This window comes from Barbus barbus (genome assembly GCF_936440315.1).
Source record: "Barbus barbus genome assembly, chromosome: 8".
Classification (NCBI taxonomy): Eukaryota; Metazoa; Chordata; class Actinopteri; order Cypriniformes; family Cyprinidae; genus Barbus; species Barbus barbus.
Genome location: NC_136736.1, coordinates 12977443 through 13004125, shown reverse-complemented (window position 1 = coordinate 13004125; position 26683 = coordinate 12977443). Strand labels below are relative to the sequence as shown.

At 39.3% G+C, this 26683-nt stretch overlaps 1 protein-coding gene across 1 annotated transcript; it reads right to left on the bottom strand.

Moving 5' to 3' along the window:
- Positions 1–719: 719 nt before the first annotated feature.
- On the bottom strand, positions 720–26683 carry LOC306873702 (FRAS1-related extracellular matrix protein 2-like; the record flags this gene model as incomplete). Its single annotated transcript, XM_079423173.1, has 24 exons — positions 720–2681; positions 2768–2914; positions 3066–3253; positions 3381–3507; positions 3652–3786; positions 3874–4001; positions 5209–5313; positions 5492–5684; positions 6662–6993; positions 7096–7227; positions 7371–7674; positions 7989–8147; positions 9408–9538; positions 9733–9915; positions 10011–10175; positions 10268–10465; positions 10636–10845; positions 10966–11115; positions 12784–13035; positions 13185–13310; positions 13431–13661; positions 14074–14220; positions 21449–21538; positions 21655–26683. 24 exons carry the CDS (start codon positions 26681–26683, stop codon positions 2163–2165), a joined length of 9381 nt encoding a protein of 3126 aa, XP_079279299.1. The 3' UTR covers positions 720–2162.

The window sequence follows — 26683 nt, the reverse complement described above, 5'->3', positions numbered from 1 at the left end:
TGATGATTTTTAACTGTTTTCAAAAGTGCAATTTCAATTACATAGAACATTGGTCTCAAACTCAATTCCTGGAGGGCCACAGCTCTGCACAGTTTAGGTCCAACCAAACACACCTGATCCAGCTAATCAGTGTCTTCAGGATTACTAGAAACTTCCAAACAGGTGTGAGTTGGAGCTGAACTCTGCAGAGCTGTGGCCCTCCAGGAATTGAGTTTGAGACCACTGACATAGAACATTATGGGTTAATATTAAAGCGGTAGTTCACCCAAAAATGAAAATTGTCAATAATTACTCACACTCATGTTTTTCCAAACCTGTAAGACCTTCGTTCATCTTTGAAACACAAATTACGATATGTTTGATGAAATCCGAGAGCTTTCTGACCCTGCATAGATAGCTATGCAACTACCACGTTCAAGGCCCAGAAAGGTAGTAAGGACATCGTTAAAATAGTCCATGTGACATTAGTGGTTCAACTGTAATTTTATGAAGCTACGAGAATACTTCTGTGTATAGAAACAAAAATAATGACTTAAATCAACAATTCCTTCTCTTCCGCACATTCACGAGAGGTGAACTATCCCTTTAAATCATCAATGGTGTCCTGATAGATACCTCTGCATGTAAGAGAGCCTCAACTGCAATCACACCTTATTCAATGCAGTTTGAACATTTGAATGATCTTATGAAAGCTGAAATGATACAAATTCAACTCGTCACAGGGTATAGTAGGCATTTATCTTAACAGGCACTTTATAATGTAATAAGGATCCAAGTATCTTAACAGAATTCTTTTCATCAGCAAAAAAGAAAATGACATTAAATAATAATCAAAAACATACAGGTAATAAAACGGCTGTTTTCAAACACAAGGCTAATGGTGTATTCGCTGACACAGACTTCTTTAAATCTGTTGGGTTTAAAACTTGTGTCCTGGAGTTGTTTGATATTTAGTCCTTTTTATAATACAGGGTGAGATATATATTACAAAATATTGGTGGAAAAAATCTTGGTTTGTGTCTGACAATTTAATTCTAATACACTGAGCAATAACCAACATTAAACAATAAATTGAAACAAATATCGATTGGGAAACTACAAACAAAAAAAAACGAGCAACAATTTGAAATTATAATTTGCATTTTCAACATTATTTGCTTTGAGTTTGTAAATCTGTAATGATTTTTAAATGAAAAAAGTACGTGGTTCACACGTTTTCAAGTTTTTTTTGACGACACCAATCTCTCCTTTTACCAGATATTTAATAGGCAGCTGTGTACACACCGAATTGTGTAATTCTGAACCACATTTTAACATCCTGAAAAGGTATAAAAATAAGTACATTCTGAATAGTTACAAACTTGAATTAATAATATTAAACATCACGCTCCCTTTGCATAGCTACATATCGGTCATGTGGGAACGCTGACCTGTGCTCTTGTGCACAGCATTTCATGTCATGGAACATTATAAAAATAGATACATTTATTACAACAGTGTTCGAAGAAGCCTCTTTCAATTTGCTTAAATCTAACACACTCACTCAGAAGAACTGTAATGAAAATTTGAATGAAAGATTGAATGAAAATAAAATGGACCCAATGGACCCAAAAAAAAAAAAAAGCCCAATGATCTTGAACAAGTTTAAATTGCCTGGGTAGTTGAATAAGGCTTTTGATGCCCAACGTATGCATTCATGCCAAAGTAATTTTACCTTTTATTCTAGTTTACAATGGAACTTTTTTTTACTTTATAATGAATGAATGATTTATCTATAACTCATTTCGAGTTTGACACAAGCTGAAGCACAGATTTGCTCTGTTTGTCTGAGCAGGTTCACTGTTGCCAATTCTGGTTCACAGATCTACCGATGGAAGCACGCTAAAGTAATATTAGTACTATGAAGCTCAAACTTAATCTTAAGTAAAAGGCAACAAGCAACTTCCTTTTGTTTGACCAAGTAATATGAAGAGTTTTGGAGTCAAGAAGTCTTCATTGAAGCTGTGGAAACCTCCAAAAGAGCCACATATTGGATGTTGTCATTTGAGGTTTTAGATCTCATAATCTTTCTGTCTCCTCAACTTCAACTGCTTCTTGAGAAGAAAAGCACCATAGTGAGAGTTAGTTTTGGCATGTCTTAATGAACAGTGAACAGGGGCTGTTTAAACCTCAGAGCTGTCCACATTGTGTCTCATGGGCTCCCTGTTGTAAGCTGTGCAGGATGAAGTGGAATAAGTTGGGTACTTTTTCTCTTTTCTCTTGCGTCGCATCAAGAGAACCACCAGAACTACAACCAGGCATACCAGCAGGATGAGCCCAGCCACCCCCAGCAATGTGGACATGCCAGCGGGAAGAGGGGAATCTGAACCAGGACCTTTACCCAGGCTCCCTTCCACCAGAGGGTGCTCCAGGTAGGTTTCCTGACCCCATGGCTGACTCACTCTTAGTCGGTTTGAGCGATCCAGGGCAATGCGCTGAATGTTGGTTCCTCGATTATTCTCAGAACCAATCTCGAAAGCTTCTGGATCGGGTACTGCACGTCGACTTCGGGAGTGGGTGCCAGAGTCAGCAATGGAGGATATAGCGTGGTGGTACTCAAGGCTCCTTTTACCACGACTGGCGTTCTCTTTAGAACGGAGTGTGTAGATGGTGTGGATGAACCATTCACGGCCAGCAGTAACCTGATGAGTCAAACATGAAAGAATGCTAAAGATTCTGGTTCAAATTTGGGTTTTACTATGGTAATAAAACATGGTGAGTCTCTGACCTGGAAGAGTGGAGATGATGATAGGGTGAAACCATCTGATCCAGGTTGTCGGACCAAAGACAGGGCTCCAGGGGTATCCACAGCAAGGCTGGCATCGAAATGGACATTTCCAAAGGCGGTGGCTTGAGTTTCTGGCTGTGCTTTGTCCTAAAGTTCAAAGATGCATTTTAAACTTTAAAAATAAAAAAAAATATATAAAAGTCCCCCCCCCCACATAATGGTAAGATTTACATTCACAATTAACATTTGTATGAAAGGTAGTAAAGCAAGAAGGTATGAGGTTAAATGAATTACATACCAGGATCTTGAGTCTATACAGCAAGGATGGAGCGTCAGCCAGGCATCCATACTCTTTATTAGTAGGGTTGTACTTTGGCACGTAGCCGTCTGTGCCAGTACAGAGGAACACCTTTTCTATGCTGCAGAAGAAAGAGTCGCCCAGGTTCTGCACTGGGTCCACCATAACTCGACCATAGATGTTCGAACCTACAGGGGAACCGATCGGAATGAAGTTTCACTCTCAAGGCAGGAACTGTATGAATTAGTAGTTCAACTATTTTCACCTAAACTAATATTTAAATAAGCATATTATATCGCTCTTGGATTCTAGTACCTTCCATGAAGGCAGTGTCTGTGCCCTCTCCAAAGCCCATGGAGCCATCAGACAGCCACATCTCCTTCTTTGACAGCAGGAACATCTGTGTGTTCAAACTGAACTCTGCAGATACAGGGTCACTCACCTGAGAAACAGCACAAAATAATAAGCATCATGCTTAAATAGTCATTGTGACTGGTAATTAGATGAACACGCTCTAACCGTATAGTAAGTATATAATTGAATAAATGATCAAACCAACTTTTCAGAATGAAAAAGAGAAACCAACCTGTTGGAAGCGGATGTCCATGTCGAAGGTGAGGGGCTCCCTCGGGTGACACACAGGGGGTATGCTGAACTCTCCGTTAGGTGAAGCAATGCATGGAATCAGCTTCACAGTATAGGTGCCGGAATAGTCCCTCACCTACACACACACATATGATCAGTTTACCTTTTTAATATTCATACAATCTAAAAGAAACTAAAGGTAAAAAACCGGACTTGAACTTACAGCAAAGTCAGAAACGAAGCTCCATTGTTGCATGGGCTGGTTGTAAGTGGGCTCAGTTCTGACCAGGGAGAGAGTGAATGTGAGTCCAGAGTGGTCCGCTGACATTACCATGGAGGACAAAGTGGTTCCTGAAAGCCAATACAAATCCCAGACATTTAAAATGTCCAAATAAACATGACTTATTTTAGTCATATTCATCTAAAATAATATTTGACAGTATTTTGACGCATTTAGAAAATTATAAAATGTATTATTACTATGGTTTAGAAATTGTGTAGTTTATTTTATCAATAAAATTACAATAAGTAATAACAAAAAGATATCTGAAATAGCCTATCTGAAAAACAGGTGTGAAATGCATCGCAATGAGGTCATTTTTGAGACAGTATTTCCAACAAGGCGCCACATGAGAAATAAATTGCGACAAAAGTGCGCCAAAACAAATCCGGTCTAAACTAATCATGTTTACATTTACAAGCGAAGTGAGTAGAGCTCAGAGTCAGGGAGACCGAGAAATAACTGAGACAGAGATCGTTTATCGTTATAAAGACCTACATGGTGTCCATTCATTGCATTAATAAAAAAATGTTACAACCAGGCCATAAAATGTATTATTAGTATAACTAATGCTAACAATACGCCTGTTTGTCACGAACTGCGGTTACTCGATTATAACTTTCTTGAACAGTAAACATGTTTTTGACTGTAAAAAACATAATCAGAATTGTCTTGGCCATCCACAGCACAAAGTCTCCAAATCATTTGTTTTCATTTCTTTTTTTAATTAACGTGGTCTAATGGTTAGAGATTCGGACTTGTAATCCAAAGGTTGCAGGTTCGAGTCTCGGGCCAGCAGGGATTGTAGGTGGGGGGAGTGAATGTCCAGCGCTCTCTCCACCCTCAATACCACAACTGAGGTGCCCTTGAGCAAGGCACCGAACCCACAACTGCTCCCCGGGCGCCGCAGCATAAATGGCTGCCCACTGCTCCGGGTGTGTGTTCACAGTGTGTGTGTGTTCACTGCTGTGTGAGTGCACTTTGGATGGGATAAATGCAGAGCACGAATTCCAAGTATAGGTCACCATACTAGGCTGTATGTCACGTCACTTTCACTTTAAGTGAGATGTAAGAATGGGGAAAAAAGTTTGTTTAATATATTGTCACTCACCACCAGTAGAGGGCAGTAGGACGTTTACTGTCAGTAGGGGGCACACTGTATTGTAGCTTATAGATTTTCTCTTTGGGACAGAGTTTGACAGCACAGTGAGAACTTGTCAACTGATATGAGTGTGTGTCTGTGTTCATCTGCACCTGTGTCTGTGTATTTTGGGTTACCTGGGTGAGACATGACAAACTGTCCCCTGAATCGAGCCTCAGACTTGAAATTGACAACAAGACGGCCTTCATCATTTATTCTCATGCTGGTGGGATACATGGCACCTATAAAATAAAAGCACAAATAACAACATCAGACAGGTTATAGTGATTTTCATTTAAGTTTTAGGTGGAGAAAAAGACTGATATAGACTGATGTTTTAAAACGTGCATTAATGTCTATGTTATTTCACCATTTTAATTTCTTTGAGTTTATGATGCATCACTTGTAGTTAAGTATTACCTTGCAGCTCAGCCTCTGGTGGGCTTCCAATACCATCTTGCCATAAGATGGCAGTGTCATACACAAAGGTGAGCCTCAGCTCAGACCGTAGGTCAAAATGTTGCCAGCCGCCAACCGCAACGGGAGAGTGGAAGACATAGGACACAAACAGAGGCACCCGCAGGGTTACATAGGACTGAACAAGATTCAACACCTACAGACACGGGAACATAGGAAAACACATTAAAGATGTATGTGTAAAGTGTTCAAGAACATTCTGAGTCTAGAGCTGTTTTTGCGAGTTGAAGCTGAAAATACATTTTCTAATACTCTTAGAATTTTTCAGTCTCTGTATGAAGATGTTTATGATGAACATTTGCAGATATCTCTTTTTTTCTATAACAAACTGTATTTCCTGAAAAAAAAATTATTTACTTTTTTATATGTATCATTTATTCATATTTAAATATTTGTTTCTTTGATAAGATGTGGCTCATTTAGACTGATCAGATGTTAATCATTTTGACAAGCAGCTTAAAAATAAAAAATACAAGTATTTAACATAAAATGATTTACATATAAAATATAAAAAAAATTATATATTCAGCAAGGATGCATTAAGTTGTGTAAAAGTGACAGTAAAGACATTTATATGTTACAAAAGATTTCCTTTTCAAATAAATGCTCTTCTCTTGGCAATCCTGATAAAAAAGGAGACCGTTTGTACACAAAAATTAAACAGCACAATTATTTACAGCATTAATAATAAGACGTGTTTCTTGGGCAGCATGATTTCTGAAGGATCATTGTGACACTGAAGACTGGAGTAATGGCTGCTGAAAATTCAACTTTGCTTTTTACATTTTAAAGTATATATTATTAGAATAGAAAATTGTGTATATATATATATTATTTAATATTTCAAAATATTAGTGTTTTTCTGAATTTTTTTATTAAATAAATCCAGCATAAGACAGAAGCATTAACAAGTCTTACAGACCCCAACCATTCAAACAGTATAAACTGTTTATAGAATTTGATAGTTGTTGCTGTTTTTTGTTGTTGTTTTTTTTTTTGTTTTTTTTGGTGATGTTACTTTATTTTACAAATTATCTTGGCTCAAAATATTGATTCAACATCAATATCGATAATATTATAGCTTTGAATGACACAAATTCTTGAAATCCTTACCTGTCCATCTGTGCCAATGGATCCTCCACAGTCATTCAGCAGCTCTGACATGTCGTAGAAGCTACTGAACTCCCACAGGCATGCCTCCAGGTTAAGATTGCGGTAGAATCGAAGGGAATTAGTGCTACGCATGGCCACACTGTACTGGTACGGTAAAGTCTCACCAATAATTTCTGGGTTCTTTGTGGTGTCAGTGATGAAACCATGTGCTGTTTGGATCTCGTTGAAATCCAAGAGGTTAGAGCAGCGGTGGTTACCTACTCGTGTGCCATCTGGACTAAGGGTTAGCTCAAAGTTTGAAAGGGGACGTGTCGAGATAACGGGCAGCATGCCTAAGGAAAAGTGTGGAGATTAATATCCTGGACTTTTTAGACATTTTCTTTGACATTTACTTACTTAACAGTGCATTGTTTGTGATGGAGGTGGTCATTTACCATCCATGTGAGGCATAGTAACAGTGAGTTTGATCAAATTGGGGTAGTCAGGGTCATCCGGGCCGGTGTAACGGATTTTAGCTGAGAACGGTTCAGCACCAACTGTGCCAGGTATACGAGGCTGACACAGGCCTAAAGATGGGAAACAAATTCATTAACTTTTAGTCTTATTCATTTTCCTACAATACCCAAGAAAATAGCAAAACAAACAAAAACAAAAGCCTGTGCTTTGTTTAATTAGTAATTCTTAAAGAATTAAGAACCAAGAGCCTCACCCTCCTCTCGGCTGATGACCACAATAGGAGAACTGAGCTCAAGCCCAGCATCTCCATTGGCATTGAAGGCTCGGGCGGCACACTGCACGCGGGAACCAGCCTGGAAGTAGATGGAGTCCAATGTTATGGACTTGGTGTTAGTGAAGAAGGTGTTGGTGTCCACTTCTCGCATGGGGCTGGTGACTCCATTGGGTCCGCTAGGGGCACTAACCATCCAGCGGTACTGAGTCATTGTGTCATTGATGTTCTCCACTGAGCAAATGGAGCCAGTCTTGTCAAAGTCAAAGTATTTGGGGTTGCAGGCCTGATAGAACATGGACACAAGAAAATATCAGAATTACTGTGGTTTTTTTTTGAGAGAATGAGAGACTAAAACTGCAGATTTATTATATCCACCCATAATTTTTAATGACAACATTCAGTTATTTTTCACTGAGACTGGCTTTTTTATGTGATGAGGTCACTTCACCTTCTCCATTTGCAAGATTTCAAAACTTTTTGTACACTCCAATATTTTCTTTTTTATACAAAAAATTAAATGTATTAATAAATTTAAAAAAAAAAAATGAAAAGGACAGTGATTAATTGGAATTAACTGACATCTCTGGAGTCACTCACCGTAACGCACACAACAGGATAGCCGGTTGGAGGGTGGGGATTGTCCTTGGCCCTAATTGTATCATCATACAACAGCAAGGACACCACCTGAGGCACTGCTGGGAATGTGACATCAGCCACACTGTTCATCTCTTCGATGTACACAATAGCCTTATTCATCTACAAAAGTTAAGAGAGGAAAAGACAACTATTTAGGCTACCAATCTCATTTTAGGAAAAACAGTATGTCAATCGTACTATAACATAAACAGCTGTAAAAAAAAACTATCAACTCACTATGAACCTTATTTCAAAGGAAGCACTAAGTTGACATGTTTATGACAAAATATTGGTCATTTTAATTCAGAGGTTGGTTTCACAAAACATTCTGAAGAATAAAAGTATTCTTAACAAAAGTTAAGAATATGTTGTGTTCTTTTTTTCTAAAGACAAAACTTTTTGTCTTACAAAATATTGTTAGTAAAGTTAAAGTAATGTCTTAAATACCCAAATGTAAGATTTGTTATGAATTTATTGGGTTGTTCCAAATATTTAAGCATTACATCATTAGCCACAATGCATATTACTATTAACTAGATGTGCATGAGTGCACTGAAGGCAAATTGATAATATAAACAGAGAGCGTAAATGAATGCAAGAGTTTGAGACGGGCTCTTTAAAAAAATATTATTTGTAATGCACAGCACATTAAAAAACAAGATGGTGAATGCTAAAATCCTGTAAAGCCTGTCATGACAAAAATAGTGTGTATGCTTATTATGATTGTTGCCATACTCTGCTGGCAATTCAAAAAGATGGCTTTTAAAGTGTTTTTCAATGAGTTGATCGTGCAGCAAGTCTTCAGCAACAACTGCCATACAGTGAAATAACACCAAAGCCTGTCATGTTCTTCTTAGAAAAAAGTAATATGTTCTAAGAATATATTTGAGAACTTCTTGAATTTGTTGTCAAGAATGCTACTTTGGAACATTTTTACAAACTTCTTAAAATCTTAAAAAGTTCAATATAGTAGTATAAGATGTAAAGCTCCGAACACATTTTAAATGTTCAATCAGAGACTGAACGTGTGACGTTTATGTGCAGGCGACCCAAGTTCAAGAACTCTTCTCAATTTCATTTCCTGCAATCTCTCAGACTCTGACTGTCAACAAAATAGCAAAAAGCCCCCCAAAATGGCTCTAAGGACTTGACTGTAAAATGTTTTATACAAGTTCAGTGGATAACTCAGTTTATAGGTCACTGTGTCTACTGAGGCCCATTTACATCATACAGACTCCTCTGAAAGAGACTGGAGACAACGATTGGCTCCTGCTGACAGAGGCAGCTGCCGCGTGGCTATTTTAGCAAGAGAGTCACGTTAGCGTGTGTCTGTGCGATGTGGCATCTCTGGGGGTATTTTTAGAGATGATGGTCTCTGACCTGTGTCTCAGCCACCATATACTCGTCAGGCTTCATGTGAACTGTGAAAGCCTCACGAATCTCTCTTTGTCCATCATAGAGAACCTGGATCTCCACCACATGCTCTGTCTCACCCTCTTTAAACTCCACATCTGTAAGGACATGCAAACAAAGATATACAGAAAGGAAATAGATAACCGTTTTGCCTATCTGTAACTGTGTAAATTCTCCACTCTTTTTGAGCAGGATGTTGCAGGTTTTGTTGACCATGGTAAAATAATTTCTGATAATAGTATGGCATCTTATGGAATTTATATTTTGAAGCCTTCATGGGTTATCTGCTGACCTTGAGAAAGGGGATTGTAGTCCTCTCCTGAAGTCGCAGAGCCGTCCTTGGTGTGAATTCTCACCACAGAGACCTTGGAGGTGTCACCCTGACGTAGGACAGGAATCTTCACTACACCGATCTCTCCAGGAAGTTGTGGCTCTCTAACACTGTATTTGATCTCAGCAAACCTGATGATGGACTCTGCAGTGGAAAATTAGTTTTGTTTGCTGTGAGAGAAGCTCATCAAGACCTTTATGCAGATATGTGTCACGAATAAGGATAAAAAGAATACTTACTATCTTTATGGTCGGTGATGGTGACCAGAGCTTCTTTTTGTTCTCCTACAGCAGCTCCATATGGTGATTTGCTCTTAGGTGTGCCCAAAACCAAGCGGAACTCCTCATCCTCTTCGTGAATCGTGTCATCCACTAAAGTCACTACACATGGCTTCTCAATCTCTCCTGTAAACATGCAGATATAAAAGATGAGCAAATCATGAAATTATAGGTGGCTGAATGGCTGGATGAGGAACAGGTTGAAAAAAGAAACGGACCTGGTAGGAACACGATGATAGACGCGTCATTATTTGGTCGTTCATCATAGTCCATCATGACTTGGGCAGATGCCTGGCGAGTGTAACAGCGGACTGTGGACCTTTGACTGATGTCGCCACTGCGGTACACCATTACCTTCACCTCTCCATCAGCCTCATCTACCTTGTACTCTGCCTCTCTAAACTGGACTTTGGGCACTGCAGAAAAATCCAGCATTTATTAATTAACCAGTATCACTCAACTAACTATATTTAGAATTTTTGATTGGCACTAATACACATTTTATCTGCAGTTTGATGTCTTCTCAAACAAACAAACAAACAAAAAATGTTAGCAATTATTTATTCATTTGTTTTCCTTTACTCACAGTCAGTGACGGTGTCATTGATGGTGATGACAGTTTTGCTAGGTTCTCCAAGGACTGCATTCATGGGCATACGCAGCACCAACTCAAACGTCTCTGGTCCCTCCAGCTCTGGCTGGCCAAGATCATCGAGAATAGTCACACGAAACGTTTGCATGGTCACACCTGGAGCAAAGTCCAAGTTACGGCTGATTCCCACATAATCTAGACCCGCTGGGAGGGAGAGAAAAGAGTGGGGGAGAAAAAAAATCATGTGTATGAAAGTTATTTTTTGCCTTTTTTTGTTAGGTAAAAATCATATATCAGCAACTGTTTTTGACTGACACTCTTTACCTTCTGCTGAAACAGGGTCACTCTTTCTGGAACGGACTGTGACGGTGGCTGTCTTTGAAAGGTCAGTTCCAGTTCTCCACACTTTCACCTCCACATAACCATCACTCTCATCCACCGTGTATTCGGTCTCTCCAAAATAGAAAGATGGCTCTGTACCGAGAGGAAAGATCAGTCAACTTCCACTCATTTTATTTCGTAAGCATTTTTTCCATTTTAAACGCTGTTATTTTCCAAGTTTAAATAACGTTTGGAGTCCAAGATTTTCAATGTGGTCTCAGACTTTTGGACCCTGCAGTACCTTCAGTAAAACAGAAGCCGAGAGGAGGTGTCCTTTCCAGCAGCTAAAATGACATTTAAATCCATTGTTCTCAAAATTGTTAAGTTGTGTTTTATCTTTCACAGAGATGTTTTGACCCATTAGTGCTTCAGACAAAGATCTGGATCTGCCATCACCCTCATGACAGCACAGGAAACCTACCATTATTTCCAACGTCCTGTCTTAGTGATGAAACCAGACGGTTGAGTCTACTCCAGTCAACATGCACTTGGGTGAGTGTCTATGTTTGTGTGTGTGTGTTTGGGAGGTCTGAGAGGCTCCCAGAGCGATATCGGCATCAGCTCATAATAAATGAATGCAGAGGGGAGAGGGCTTTTCAGGGCGGGGAAAGAGGCCGTAAGTCTGAGGGGCTCGTACAAAGAAAAAGAGAGTAGTGACACCTCCATAGACAACAAGTCGGAGACAAAACAAAAAGATTCCAACTCTGGCTGGCATCCAGACCACAAGTCTATCCAACAAAGTCCCCACCCCCCCTACAAATAGACACAAATATACTACCAGGCCCTTCCAGACCCACCAAGACGCTGAACTACTACAATATGCACATTAATCTTCACTTCTTTAGTCTAGGCATGTACATACATTATTTACACATAAATATCTTTTGGGGTATTTTCCCAAATTGTGGAGGATGGGACTGTTATTGATGGTGCTGTTTGCAACTATTAGACTGTTTTTATGATTGAAGAAAGCACTGAGGAATTGAAAATTAAAAGATAAAAAGCTATGCTTTGAATGGTGAATTCCTGAATTAATCTTTGAACGTACTGAATTCAAAGATGACTTGTTTGGACTGTGTTACTTTGAGTAATGGATATAAACCCTAAATCCTGCATGGACAGGATGTTCACAAAGCTCTTTCAGGTCCCTTGCTGAGGTTTATGGGTCGTGGCAAAGGTCATAGGGGCCTCAATTGTGCTCCTTCAACTTGTTTTGGGTTATCGTGCTACCATGCTGCCAAGGACAACAGTGGTATGACCACAAAGTAAAGATGGATTGTTCTGTGGCTACTTATGGTTTCAAAGCATGTGTAATAAAAGAGCAACTATAAAGAAACAGGTAAGATGCCAATATAACCACAGAACATGGAGGAGACGGTTTTGTGTCTTTGAGGATGAGTAAGTTGTTTTTAAACTCCAATATCAATCATGAAAGCACTTTGTGGTTAAGAAAAATAAAATGCACAGAATATAGTTAGTCTGGCTTACACTATTATAGGTATATAGGCTCAGTCCCACATACACTAGTGTGTATAAATATATTGTTACAAAAAAATATATTTAAAATAAATGCTGTTCTTTTAAAATGCCTATTTATCAAAGAATCCTGAAAAAAAGGTTCCCTTAAAATATATTAAGCAGGGCAACCATTTTCAACTGTGATAAGAAATAATTGAGCACAAACTAGAAATGATCATGTGACACTGAAGACTTGTGACATAGAACTGGAAAACTGTTATTATATAGTTCTAGCCAACTCACCATCATCACTGTCAGCCAAGATTACCACTTTGGCACTGGGGAACTTGGCTCCCACTTGGCCACCCATCGGCATACTGAGGGACACGTTGAAGCTCTCCTCTTCCTCAAAGAGGGAGTCATCAATGATTATGATGCGACATGACTTCTCCCGCTCATCCTTCTCAAAACGCAGGACGCTGGTGTGGTCCTCGGCTCTTGTGATGTAGTCTGAATAGGAGAGCACTGTGCTGGGGGTGGTTCCAGTTGCACTGCCTGTATAGAAGGAGTTCTGTTTTTATACGAACAGACTTTCAAGTACTACATTGTTAGAATATACACAAAAAGTACAGGTGAATTTGTAATAGGCAATATTTGAATAATCCTGTCATTAGGTAATTGTGTGATAATTTTGTAGAGCTCACCTTGTTGTGTGTAACAAATAACCATTAGTTCTTGGCTGGCGTCTCCTGATCTTCTCACCGGGATTAATAGTTCTCCTATATCCTCTTCTATACGATATTCTGCTTGAGGGAAGAACACTGTGGACTCTGAAAAGAGAGAAGTTCCAGTGCTTAAAAATCAATCATTGTGGTGCAAACACTCTGGAAGCAATATGTGTTTTATAGTACATAGACAAAGTAGGAAATCATTAAACATGGCTTTATTACCATCACCAGGATCTACAATCTCCACAGTGGCTGTATCAGGGTATTCAAGAACAGCCATCACTGGCTCTGAAAGCTGGATTTCGAACATCTCTGAAGTTTCAAATTCTTGGTCGATGAATATCTTCACCCTCCAGGTGGCGGATGTCTGGCCAGGGTTAAACTGGACCTGTTTCTGAGCTTTGCCACGGAAGTCTTTGTCCTTTTTTGCTGTACCATCTTTGGTGGCAATGCCTTTAAAATGGAAAACACTATTTAGATTATTTAGTTACTCAAACTGAGTGAACAGTTTATGATATCTGCTGACTACTTTATAACTATATACTTTAATGAACAGTAAAAGGCTGTGGTACAATTTAAGACATTGTAAGTCATAGTTACAGAGCTGTGAAAATACCAAACACAGAAAGACCAACTTATAACAGCTGCAAATAAGCATTGTTTACTATCTATAAATATATACAGACATGACAACGAGGGAGGTGCAGTTTTGTTTTTTATTAGGATTCCAATATTTAATGAGCTGTGTTTTGTTAAACCTCCGCACAAGTCCTGTCATTTTAACATATAGGCCTAAACAAATATTTTGTAACAGAAAAAAGATTTTGATTTGTAGGGTAACACCATCACTTTAATAGATACTTACTGACAAATGATGTCTCTCCCAAGTATCCCCGGCGTTTGAGAGTGATCTCCAGAAACTTTGCATCCTCATCCACAATGTAGTATTCCCTTTCTAGTGAAATCCAGGCCCAGTTTAGACGGAACGGTTGTGGTTTCAGTTTGTTGCCCCCTTTGTTGCAAACAGAGAAAAGCACAATGAATTTAATGACGCACAATGAAAAAAAGACAAAGTGTATATTTGAGCACCTTGAGAACATGCAGTTTGCTAAAGATTCATCTCTTTCAAGTTCAGATATGTAAAAATAAAGAGGGGCCAAAATGAGCGCAACTTGATCCTGCCTCCTGCTTGTGGATGTCCTAGGGTGGTTTCGTTTTCTATTGACGTTCTCCACCCTTTTTTGTCTTTCCCTCATTACTACTGTAAAATCAATACTCAATATTTCATGTTCACACTGCCATCTTTCTTACTACTTTTGTCGGTAGCTGAATGAGGTTCAAGAAGAATGAGTCCAACGAGGTGTCAGGTTAATGCCGAAAGCCCATACCAGGATAGTGTAAAGAAGGCAGTTGTGGAAAATTGTGGTTGGTGCAGATTAACACAAAAGATGGAGAGTTGAAAGAGATGAAAATGGCAGTAGAGATCATAAAGAAGACAGTCTGATCTTTTGTCTCCAAGACTTGCATACGTGCTACACTTACAAATGTGCCATCTCCAGATCCAAGATAAACAAAATAGATAGTGTTCTGGTATTTTAACTTTTTTTTTTCTTTTTAATAGATAGAGCTATGGAAATATATTCTAAATTTTAGAAACATTCCAGCTCTTTTCCATCAAATCATACACACCTCAGTGACTAATTATCATTTTGAGTAATCAGATTAAAGTATAATTGCTCTTTTGATGTGAGCGTATGCAGAAGCAATATTGTAGTTCAAATCACAAGATGCGTCAAAAAACATCTGTTTGAAACCGATGTTGTGAGATTGATTTATAGTAATCAATAAAACAGCATCATGTCCTCCATTGGTCTTCTTCTTTACCACCCTCTTCTCAGTTTAGGAAACGACTCAGCTTGACATGACAGCATTGGCCTTGACCAAGCTCAAGTGTCTGACAGCTCTGCCTAAAAATATAGAACTCATTTATCATTTTTATCGTTGCCCTAGATTGCTGAAGAGTCATTAAACACATTGAAGCTGATTGACATAGAAGATGCGAGGGAGCCTCATTCAAATGAGATGTTTTATCTCTCGTTAAGCTTCACAGGAGTGTGAATACAGTGGCACATTACAGATGCACCAACTAAGATCTAACTGCATAGCTGAGCACATTAACAAGTATTAAAAACAAGCTGATAATTAAACACCCAGCAAAGACACAATGTGAAGAAAATGAAGCACATTTCAAAGGCTTAATGGAAGGGGAACAATATCGTAGCTCAGCCAAGTTCCTCTTTCTTCAGGAGAAAATTTTCCCAGGCATACTGCCCAGTTTGAGTATGAACTGATATTGAGCTTAGTGAGGCTGCATCAGAGGATTATCAAACGGATAACATGCAGACTGAAGGCTCTCTTTCAGTTTAGAATACAGCAGTCACCTGTGAGACGCGGAGGCCTTATGACATTTCTCTGGCCCTGGATAAGGGCACTATGTCTGCAAGATTATGGAAAATAGTTCCACTTGCAGTGGAGACAGTGGTCCCTCTATTCTATAAATTCCATGCATAGAAATAATTTGTCATGATTATTCTATATAAAAATATGAACAAATGTTAATAGGTACTGTAAGAGCAATTAAACACATAAAATAATAAGACAATCACAAGGCACAATACTCTGTAGTGAGTATAAATTAGGAATAATATACTCAGTTTATTAGATGTTTGTAATAGTACTTAAGGGGTTTTCATGTTTGGGTTTTTGCCAAAGACCTCGTCTCAAAACAAAGACAGCTATACATTTTTTAAAGACCAGTTTGTGAGTGTGTGATATTATAAAGTTAACATAAATTGTTTAGTAAATGATCGAAATTAATTATAGAAATAATTCTATAATTATTAATTAATTATAGAAATTAAATGATCTTTTATTTGTCATTGTGCTAAAGCCATGTTGATGTTTTTAACTCTCTATTAGAGTAATGATAAACATTTTTAAATAGCAAAAAACATGTTTCACAATAAATACCATTCAATCATTGTCTCTTTAGAAAGCAAAAATAATAATAATGATAATAAAAAGTTAATAATATCAAATTGGTTAGTTGTGCGTTAGACATTTAATTTTTATATTTTTGGAGTTGATGTTCACTTTGACAGCCCTAAAAAGTTACTGTGTAAAATCTTCTTGTTTTCCAAACTTTCACCAAAAAATGACACTTTCTTAGCTGTATTGCGTTGTGTTAGTGTCTGCCTCTGTAGTTTACTGGGTTTCGGAACAGAGCTTTATAAGCGTGCAGTCTAAACAGATGCATTTGCAACTGATGTTTTGATCAACTATCACTAATGTACTGTTATTTCCAGAGTTAATTCAGCCGTCAGAGTTGACAGTCACCTGGGGCAATTTCCTAAATAGTTTTATTGCTATGTTTGGAAGGCAGGTGCTGTTTAACAGTGACTGTGTAGCCCACCTCAGTTTTCTGACTGTGCACTTTTCCTTCTCTTTCTCACAACATTTCTTAGTGGTTTTCAGATTCCAAGAGTGGGAACTAACAGCTGTATCCTCACTCCCTGCATTTATCCCCTCCCTCGTTCAGCCCTTTTGTCAGCTTTTATCTGTGCATGGGAGCAACAACTGAAGCAGACAGCAGGCACTGTCTGGGTGGCCCAAACCCACTGTCATGGTTCTTTCTGCTTCTTTCTACACTCTAGGGGGATTTGTGTCTGCAATGAACAAACAACACAAAAGTGTCTCCCTTGAAGGCAGAATGTTTTCTCATGAGTGTTTCGGACTGTTTTCTCAGAATGTTGTTTTTAGTTCAGTATATGTCATGAGAATTGGAGCAATGCAATAGCAGTGTGTGGTGTTACAAAGTATTTAATTTAAAGGTTTCTGATATAAGATGGAGCGGCAGTAAAGCCCAGTAAGTAGCAGCGTCACTGAGTGGTACTAACTCATTTAATGGGTTGAGGCGTCACAGAGGGATGTCTGAACTCTGAAGCTCTTGAGGTATTTATGACTGCAATAATATATAGAAAGAATGCAGGGCTAAGTAATGGTCACATCCTTTGATATTGCAGAAAAACAAACAAACAAATAAAACTTGAAAAGACCTGAACCAACAATAATTAAAGTTAACACTAATAGCTTCTGAATTTTTTTTTTCCCCTCATGGTAATATACTATAGGGACCAATTTTTGTTATTAACTAGATGAGGGTGAGTAATTAATGACAGAATGTTCATTTTGGGTGAACTATCCCTTTACCAGTCTTTGTTTCAAGTTGGCAGTAATAATTCCCCAAGGAATTAATTGGCGTTATTGCTATTATGCTTAAAATAACACCCACCTCCCCCCAACACACACAACAAAATTATAATAACCATATTTCCCACTTTTAAATGTAAATTTTATATAGTTTCTTGTTTTAAGGAATTAGGCCCACCAGATGATGGATCAAAATGGGTTTTGCTTGTAGAAAGATTAATGTGTTACATGTAAGGACTCCGTGGTAAGTATAGATTTTGATAGTTCTGATAGATCTTCACCTCAGTGCCACAGGTCAATAGATGTGTAGAGCCTCAGGCATGGGAGGGAATGCTGGAGGATGTCAACATTCACTGCCAGAGGCATATTGCAAGACTAAACTGGCCTAGCACATCAATATCCTTTTATACTTTTAAGAACTAGGGCCATGTTAAATATCCTAAACATGAAAATGTATGACCATGCTTCAGATTAGACCCCATCTGGTTTCACGAGGTAACATGAAGTCATATTCAAATAAGGGTCACATCTTTCTGACCTGAGAAGCTTTGGCCATTTCCTCTGCATCTAATAATGGCGTCTCACAAGCACCAAGCTTGGAAGTCTATGTTAGGCGCCTCATGTAATTCCAGGCATTCCACTGAGGGAATATTTGACAACTGGACACTGGCAGGTACTGTACTTGTCCACGTGACATCTGCAAAAACCAGGCACCTGATCCCCAAACTGCAGGGTGATGAATTATGGCATGGTAGACCAGCCACATCCCTTTTGACACCAGTCGCCTAAGTTGTCTGTGGCAGGCAGAGGAAGAGAGATCAAGAGAAAGTACTCTTAAGAGGGAAAGGCACCATAGGGTGATCTCAAGGCTCATATCACAAGAAAAACTCTGCCATCTGTGAGAGATAAGAATAACCCCATAAACATACATCATACCCTCTAGCAAATATGAGAGTTGCAAGGAGGAAATAGAGCAATGGAGATGTGATTCCTGTGTTCTGTGTGGTTGTGGCAGCCACTGGCACCAAAGACCAGTAAATCTTTTTGGTGTTTACATGTCTGACACACAGATTAGGTGCAGACGTCTATGAAAAAGAAACCACAAAACTTGAGAGAGACTTTGTAGAGCTGATACTGTACATGTAATGCCTCCTTAGAAATTAGCCAGCAGAGCACCTATGGTGCCTCACTAGGTTTTGCAACTGAGCCTTTCTCCCTGGCTTTTAACCAACACTCATGTTTGATTATCCTGAGTAATTGCTGGAAGAAAATCCAAACCCAACCTAGCAGTATGATCTTCTCCATCTTCTACAGCTCAAAAGAGGAACTAGGCAAGGGGAAGCCCCAGGGTTTTCAGCATATCTTGTAATGGCTTTGAGTTTCAGCCAGGCATAGAGAGATCTTTGAAAGGAGATCTGTTAGTAGATCTTTGCTCCTTGACACACAAATCCCTTTCTGCAATGACTTCTACACTCGGGTCAGTGTAGCTGGTGCCACAAATCTCAGAGGAAATGCATTCCACCATCTAACAAATGATCATGTAACGTTGCTTTGGATATAAGTTATGTCCCTAATACAAACAGCGTAATTTCTGTTATGAAACCTAAGCTTGTACTTTATAGAAGTATGTTTTATGTGAACACTGACAGCACATGTAAGTTAAACTATTAAGTTTGTTTAAAGGCTAATACATTAATTATATGGTTGGCAACTAGCCAGTAACTAATTATACAAAGTCTGGTGAATTCAAAGTGTATTTGTTTAGTTGAAACCTATAGGCTGTTTGAAATTCATTCTGATCTTATTACACTTACTAAGCAAGTAGATGGAAGGGCTTGTTTAAAAATGATATAGATACATAAGCGTTACTTAAAATGGTAGCTGGGCATCAAAATGAAGTCCTTTGTGGTTTAGCTTAGCAAACTGGGTGAAAATGTTACATAAAGTTAAAATAAATAAAGTCAAATGTACTGTAGGTGTGTTGTCCAACAGCAACTGATTACTTTATAGAAAGAATTGAACAGCAATTGAAATATTACCACCTGGCTCACACTGCACATAACTCTTAACTATTAGGACTAGCATTCTGCTGGTATCCATAACAGCAATTCTCTCTTCACACCTCGTCTTCACTCCTTCTGGCCTTAGAAACTCTGATCTACTTGACTACTGTAATTCTCTGCTTAGTGGTGTTTCACAGAAACTTATTCATAAACTTCAGATGGTTCAGAATTCGGCAGCTCGGATTATTACACGATTACCGTCAAATGAGCATATTACTCCAGTTTTAAGGCACCTCCATTGGCTTCCAATCAGATATCGTATTCAATTTAAGATTTTACTTTTTACTTATAAGGCTCTTCATAATTTAGCACCTTCATATCTGAGTGAACTTCTTCATGTATATGTACCTACCCGATCCCTCAGGTCTTCTGCTTCTGTGACTCTTGTTGTACCATCTATACGTTTGACTACCATGGGAAGTAGAGCTTTTAGTCGTATTGCTCAGACGATTTGGAATACCTTACCTCAAGATATACGTAATAGCCTTAGTCTTTCAATTTTTAAATCACGTCTTAAAACTCATTTTTTTTAGATTGGCTTATCCTGAGTGATTTTAGTTGTGTCATTGGGTATTGATTTTTCGTATTATTGTTTATTGTGGTGTTGTTGTATTTCCCCCCCCCCCCCCCCTCTGTTTAATTATGTATTTTATTATTGTAAGGTGTCCTTGAGTGTCTTGAAAGGCGCCCACAAATAAAATGAATTATTATTATTATTATTATCTATACATGGATGTGTGTGTTAGTGTATCCTCTTGTAGCATGCAAGCTATAGTGCCTGTGTTTAGATCAGTTTCCTTTTTTTAATTTGAGTGCAAACATGTTTTTTGCAGGTTTCTCAAACAGAAACCATGAAAAACTTATTGGAAAGGGAAAAATAGGTTAATTATAGGTTAAAATTACTGTTATTTATTTATAGCTTTGGGCCCTCTGGAACCCTACACATAAAGATTGTGAAGTCAGTCTTAAAAGAAGGTGAGAGTTACTTTGAGAAATGTATACAGTGTGTAAATATGCCTCCAGCTAGGATGTGAACCTGTTCCATTCCTATCCATTAGCTACTGTATAGCCTATATGAATTTTAGACATCGTAGTGTGTCAATCTGAGATTTGTAAAATGTACTCAAAAAGTACCGGATTCTTTTGGGTCCATGTCTGACTGGTATTATATTGGCTAGGTCTCTGAAAATGTGAATCTTTCTAGGCTCTTATAGGAGTGACTGCCTCCAGCTGAAATGCTCCCAAAGAGATGCAGTGTCAGGCCTAGTGCATGCTCCAGTTCTTACGCAGTTAAAGTGCCATCAGTTAAACTACAAGCAAATGTCTGCTCCTTTTTAAGTTTACATTTAAGGATTTCATAAAGATGAACAACCTTGTTTGTGCTGATCATATGAATTAACATTGAATGCAAGTAAAAATTAAATAATGGATTAAAAAAAAGACTAGTCTTGCTAAAGGTTACTGGGAAATTCTTGGACTCCACATTAGACAAATGCTATTATTTACTCACCTCCAAAGCTCTACCAACTTGCCCAGGCTCATCCAAGTTGAAAAAGATTCTTTGATTAATCATTGTTTGATTAATCATTGTTTCCTTTTTCATGTCTGAATGTGTGTTTGTGTGTGTCATGACGAGGTGGCATACAGTCTGATTTCCAAACCTGACAGTTAAACTCAGAAAGTGTTGGCATTTTGACCACATAAAATTAAGAAGCACTGAAGCATCAAACATTGGTTAAAACTGACTCTGAAAAAGAAATACTCTGCTAATTATTAACCAACCTAGAAAAGTCCCCTTCAGCAAAATTGATTTAAATGAACAACTGAAAGCTTTGAAATTCCTACAGCAGCTTTAGTGACACATGACACTTCCAGTTAATGAAAGGGACAAGGAAGAGGCATTCTTACCATTGTCTTCCACTGTGAAGTAGAATATGTCACTTGTGGCATTGGACCCATCAAGAAGCACATAGCAAATCTTCATGTCATCAATATCAGCTAATAAGTAGAAAGGATAGAGTATGAGAAGTTGGAGATTAATAAACCTTAAATAACAGTGACAGGTTTTGCATAATATATTTCAGAAAACAAAAAGGTAAATTAGAATAACTTACCCTGTGAAAAGGAATTGATGCTATCATTGCCCAAAGCAGAATTCATGATAAAACCGTGAAGAGGATTCTCCGTTACAACATACTTAAGCACTTTGTTTGGGCTGTCTCTGTCCTCAGCTTTTAGAGCTTTGCTGGTAATCAAAAATCCAAGGTGTCCAGTATGAAGGACCCTAAGAGTGGGTGCTGCTTTGTTTACACCGATTTGAGGCACTCCATTGTCCACCGTGGTGATATGAATGGTCATCACCTGAGGCTTACGAGTTTCATATACAGTATCAGGGAAAACATAAAATTCAGTGTGAGTCCCATCAGTAACTGTGAAAGAAAAGCTGTCTTCATTTGTCTCTGTGCTATCATGCCTGTAAGTTATAAGGTTTTCATTTAGGTCCTGTTTGGTAAATGATGAAATGACTTGCGTTCCATTGAACAGAAGCTGACCATGAACTGGCACTTGAGTCACAACAAATCTCAGCAAGTTGTCTGGTGTGTCACGGTCCTCCACTGTCAATTCAAAGGGTGTGATCAGCTTGGTTTCTCCCTCCCCCAACAACAGCTTGTTGATCGTCAAGACTGGCTTCTTGTTGTCAACATCTGTAATGGATACACGGAAGGTGCGGAAGACAGGGTTGTAGCCATCTGTCACCTCAAACTCAAAGCTGTCCATCTTCACTTCATCATCAGATGTATGGATATAGTAGATCTTGTTGCCAGCTAGCTGCAGCTGAGTGAAGGTGGAGATGGGCACCCCTGGGAGATCGGTACTTTCAAGATGGCCCCTGCTAGGAGCACGGGTGATGCTGAAACTTAGATATTCATCTGGACTGTTGATGTCAGTTGTGCTGAGAAGGTCTGTGGTCAAGGTGACCTTACCTCCCTCTTTGAGGGTCACACCCTTGTTGATAACATCAGGGAAGACCATGTCCATGCTGCCAATATTAATGTAGAAGTAGCGATCAATGAGGGGATTGATTCCATCGGTTACATCAAACTTTAGCAGGTCACGAATACCCTCCTGGCCTGTGTGAACATACTGAATCAACTGTCTGTCAAGTTCATCTTGAGTGAAATTCATTCCGATACTAATGTTGCCAATGACAAGTCCATGTTTGGTAATTCTCTGAAGATAGCCTTGGCCAGGGTCGTAGCGGACAATGTAAGTAAGCTCTTTGTCTTCAGAATCCAGATCTGTGGCCTTCAGAACTCTGTTACTTATCACTTTGGTTTCTCCGATTTCTACTTCCAGGCCATCATTGATGGCCATTCTTGGGGTTTCATCATCAACAGGAATGACCATTATAATGACCTTCTCCTCAACAGTGTGCTTCCCATCAGTGAGTCGAATCTCAAAACTGTCTTCCTTGGTTTCAGAGTCATCATGCTCATAAACAATATTGGAAGCCTCCTTGATCTGCTCTAAGGTAAATTTCACCACTGGTAGTGTTCCAGTGCTCAACTGATGAACTATGTTTCCATGTTTTGGGTTTTTAAGTATTTCAAAAAATAATTCATCATTTGGGATATCTGCATCAGCAGCATTCAAAATAGGAGTGTCAATAACCAAGCTCATCCCCTCCATGACAACAAACTCACGAATGAAAATCTCTGGCTTTTCGTCATTGGCTGGGATGATGACAATGGGGAAAAAGTGCCTTTCTGAAAAGTTAATGCCATCTGAACAGCGGAAAGTGAATCTGTCCTCCACTGGCTCCACACCCTTGTGAATGCTTTGGACATAATAGATGTGACCTAGACCAACATCTCCAATGGTGAATGCAGTGATGGCAGTGCCTGCTCTGGATTTTTCAGAGCCAGGAGCTGGAGAGATGTTCTCCACATAGCCAGATGTGGACTGAACGATAATAGTACACAAGATATCATCATTATCAGTGTCAATGTCCTCAGCTTGAATGTGCTCTAATGTGATAACATTTTTTTCACCCTCAACTACTACAAACTGGCTGCCAACATTAACTATAGGTGGAATGCTGTCTACAGGGAGAATGGTGACGTGGACACGGACCCCTTGGACTTTGTTGCCACCAACAACCCATTCTTCTGACATGTCAGATATGGTAAGATTGAAGGAATCATGTTCTTTGATGGGACCAATTTCACCACTAGTGTGAACATAGACGACCACACCATTGATTATGTCTTGCTGGGTGAAGCGCTCAGCTGGAGCTCCATTCACCATTATTTCTCCTAGCCTAGGAGGCTCCTCAACTATGAAAGTCAGCATGAGGTCATCTGTGTCTTCATCACGACCCTGGATGACATTACTTGTGATTTCTGTTGCGCCATTCTCAAGTACATCAATAGATGCACCTAACAAACCAGCCGGTAACATAATTTTTGGAGTTTCATCATCGACTGGCTTGATGCTGATCTTGACAACAATGGGTACTTCATGGAAGCCATCACTAATGTCCAGCTTAATGACATCGTGAAGAGATTCTTCACCACTGTGAATGTAGGCCAGTCGGCTATTTTCAATGTCCTCCAACACAAATGTCTGGCCATTAGTCATGTCGATTCCTAAATATTGCAGCTGCCCGAACCTGGGAATCTGGGTCACTGTAAATTTAATGTTCTCATCCTCAGTGTCCTGGTCAGAGGCATCCAGTTCATTTTTGGTTATTATATAAGTATTTCGCTCCAGAACAGTGAAACCAGTGTTAGTAATTACAGGGGGTTTGTTATCAACAGGTTGTAAAAAGATTGTAAACAGTCCATCAACTGAATTGCTAGCAGTGTCCTCCACACTGAATGTAAACTGGACCACTTTGGGAGTAATACCAAGCTCTTGGTCTGGGGGTTTGTATGCCACTTTGTGGTGGTTGACCTGAGCTTGTGTAAACTCACTGATTGTGATGTCAGGACTATCAGTCAGCACAATAGCACCAAGAGGAACAGGGTTATTTCCATCTGTGTCAGTAGGAGGTTTGATGATGGTATACTTAAGATCCCTGTCATCACAGTCCAGATCTGTGTAACGTAGATATTTTTTCTTGAAAAATGTCAGCTCGTATTCTTTGACTTCCATGTGTAATGTGGTGCCAGGGTAAAGTTCTGGAGGAATGTCATCCACTGGATGTATTTTAATGGTGAATGTGTGCTCTCCTGATTGATTTGGTGGGTCATTGTCATCCTGGACTCTGAAGACAAACTGGTCAATCACAGTTGTGGTACTATGAGGTCCTTTGTGACGATAGAACAACTTCCCATCCAGAATATCCTGCTGAAACCATTCTGTCACCACCTGTTCAAACATCTCATCTGTTGGACTAAATTTCCACACAGATGGATCCGGAGGAGGCTCCACCTGCTTGAGGAGTAGCTCACCGATGTCTGAGTATGGCGCTTCTAGTATGAATTTAATTGTTGAATCCTCTGAGTCAATGTCAGTTGCACTCAGGATAAAGGGGGAGATTTGCATCACTTCATTCTTGAAAAGCACAATACCAGTGTTTGCGTTTATAATGGGGGGTTCATCATCAGTGGGGGCAATTGTGATGGGGAATAAAAACTCTACTTCATTACTGCCATCAGTCATTCTGAATATAATATTGTCACTGTAGGTGTCACTTCCATCATGCTGGTACACAACAATGCCAGCATCTAGATCAGCTGGTGTGAAAAATTTTCTTTGAGACCCTAGCACTGTCAGGTCTCCATGTTTTAAGCCATCAACAACTGTAATCTTCACATCATCAAGATTATCCTCATCGCTAATCTCTAAATTTTGTAAACTGGATAGTGTTCTTGATTGACCCTCAAAAAGCAGCTGTCCTGTGTTTTTGGTTACCACTGGAGCTAAAGTGTTCATTGGCTTCACAACAATCATGAATGCAAAAGGATCAGAAACAGCACCGTCAGTGTCAACAATTTCGAATTCAATCTGGAAAATTCTTTCTACGTCTGAATCCTCAGAGGGAGGCTTGTAAGCGATTTTCAAGTCTTTAACATCTCTCTGATGGAAAGACGTGATTGGCTGGTTTTGATCATCTGTGCTGATAATATAGCCCTGCTGATAGCCTAGGGGAGATGTTATGTTAAAGATTAATTCATCAGAGTCTGTTTCAATATCCTCAGCTGCCAGCATATCTAAAGTAATGGCTGTCATCACAAATTGGTCAATCTCCATCATCATCATAGATATAAAGCTAGGCTTTGGTGGTGTATTTTCAGTGCCCTCTTTGATTCTAACCATTATCTGGAAATGTTCCTGTTGAATAGTATTGCCATCATTATCTTGTACTTCCACTAGCATTGGAATATAGTCTCTGTTAGGAGAGTTGGTGGTTGCCGTGTGCTGATACTGAATTCCCTTCTTGACAAAATCATCACAATTAATCATGTGACCGTTAACGGAGTTATCAGTAAGACTACCATACCTGGGAAGTTTGCCTGCACCAACCAGTGTGGTCGCCTTACATGTAGTGACACCATCTTCAAACGCAAACTCCAAAGTTTTCTTGTTAATTGGGTTGCTTAGCCCATTGAGCTTGTCCACAACCAGAGGCATGTTACGAGTAACAACCTCCAGTTGCTGAAAGACCACTTCTACTTCAAGAATGAATGGAACCACCACTGTGTCTGTGTGGGAGTCATACCTCAGCTGTAGTTTTATGTGGTCTTTGCTTGGACTCCTGGAACCAAAGTGAGTATATTTTACCTCTTCTGCTCCAAAGGCACAGGGGAACTTCTTGGGTGTAAGCATTCCAGGTCTCTGGGCCAGTGGGTCATTGTCCAGGACGGTTATGTGACAGCGGTCTCCTGTGTGCACTTCAGTCACAAGGTCATTGATAGGGTCCAGATAAACTGAGCGTCCAAAGGGAACTCTAATCCCATTGTTGGCTACCAATATTGTTTCAGCAGTAGGTCCAGGTCGGTGCCTCTGGAGGAAAGCCGCTTCGAAAGGGTCTGCATCCACTTTAGAGAGACAACATCCTAATGAAATCAATATAAACAGGCACTTCATAGTTGCTCCTGCTGCACTTAGCCTTCCTCTTTGCAGACAACCAGCCAT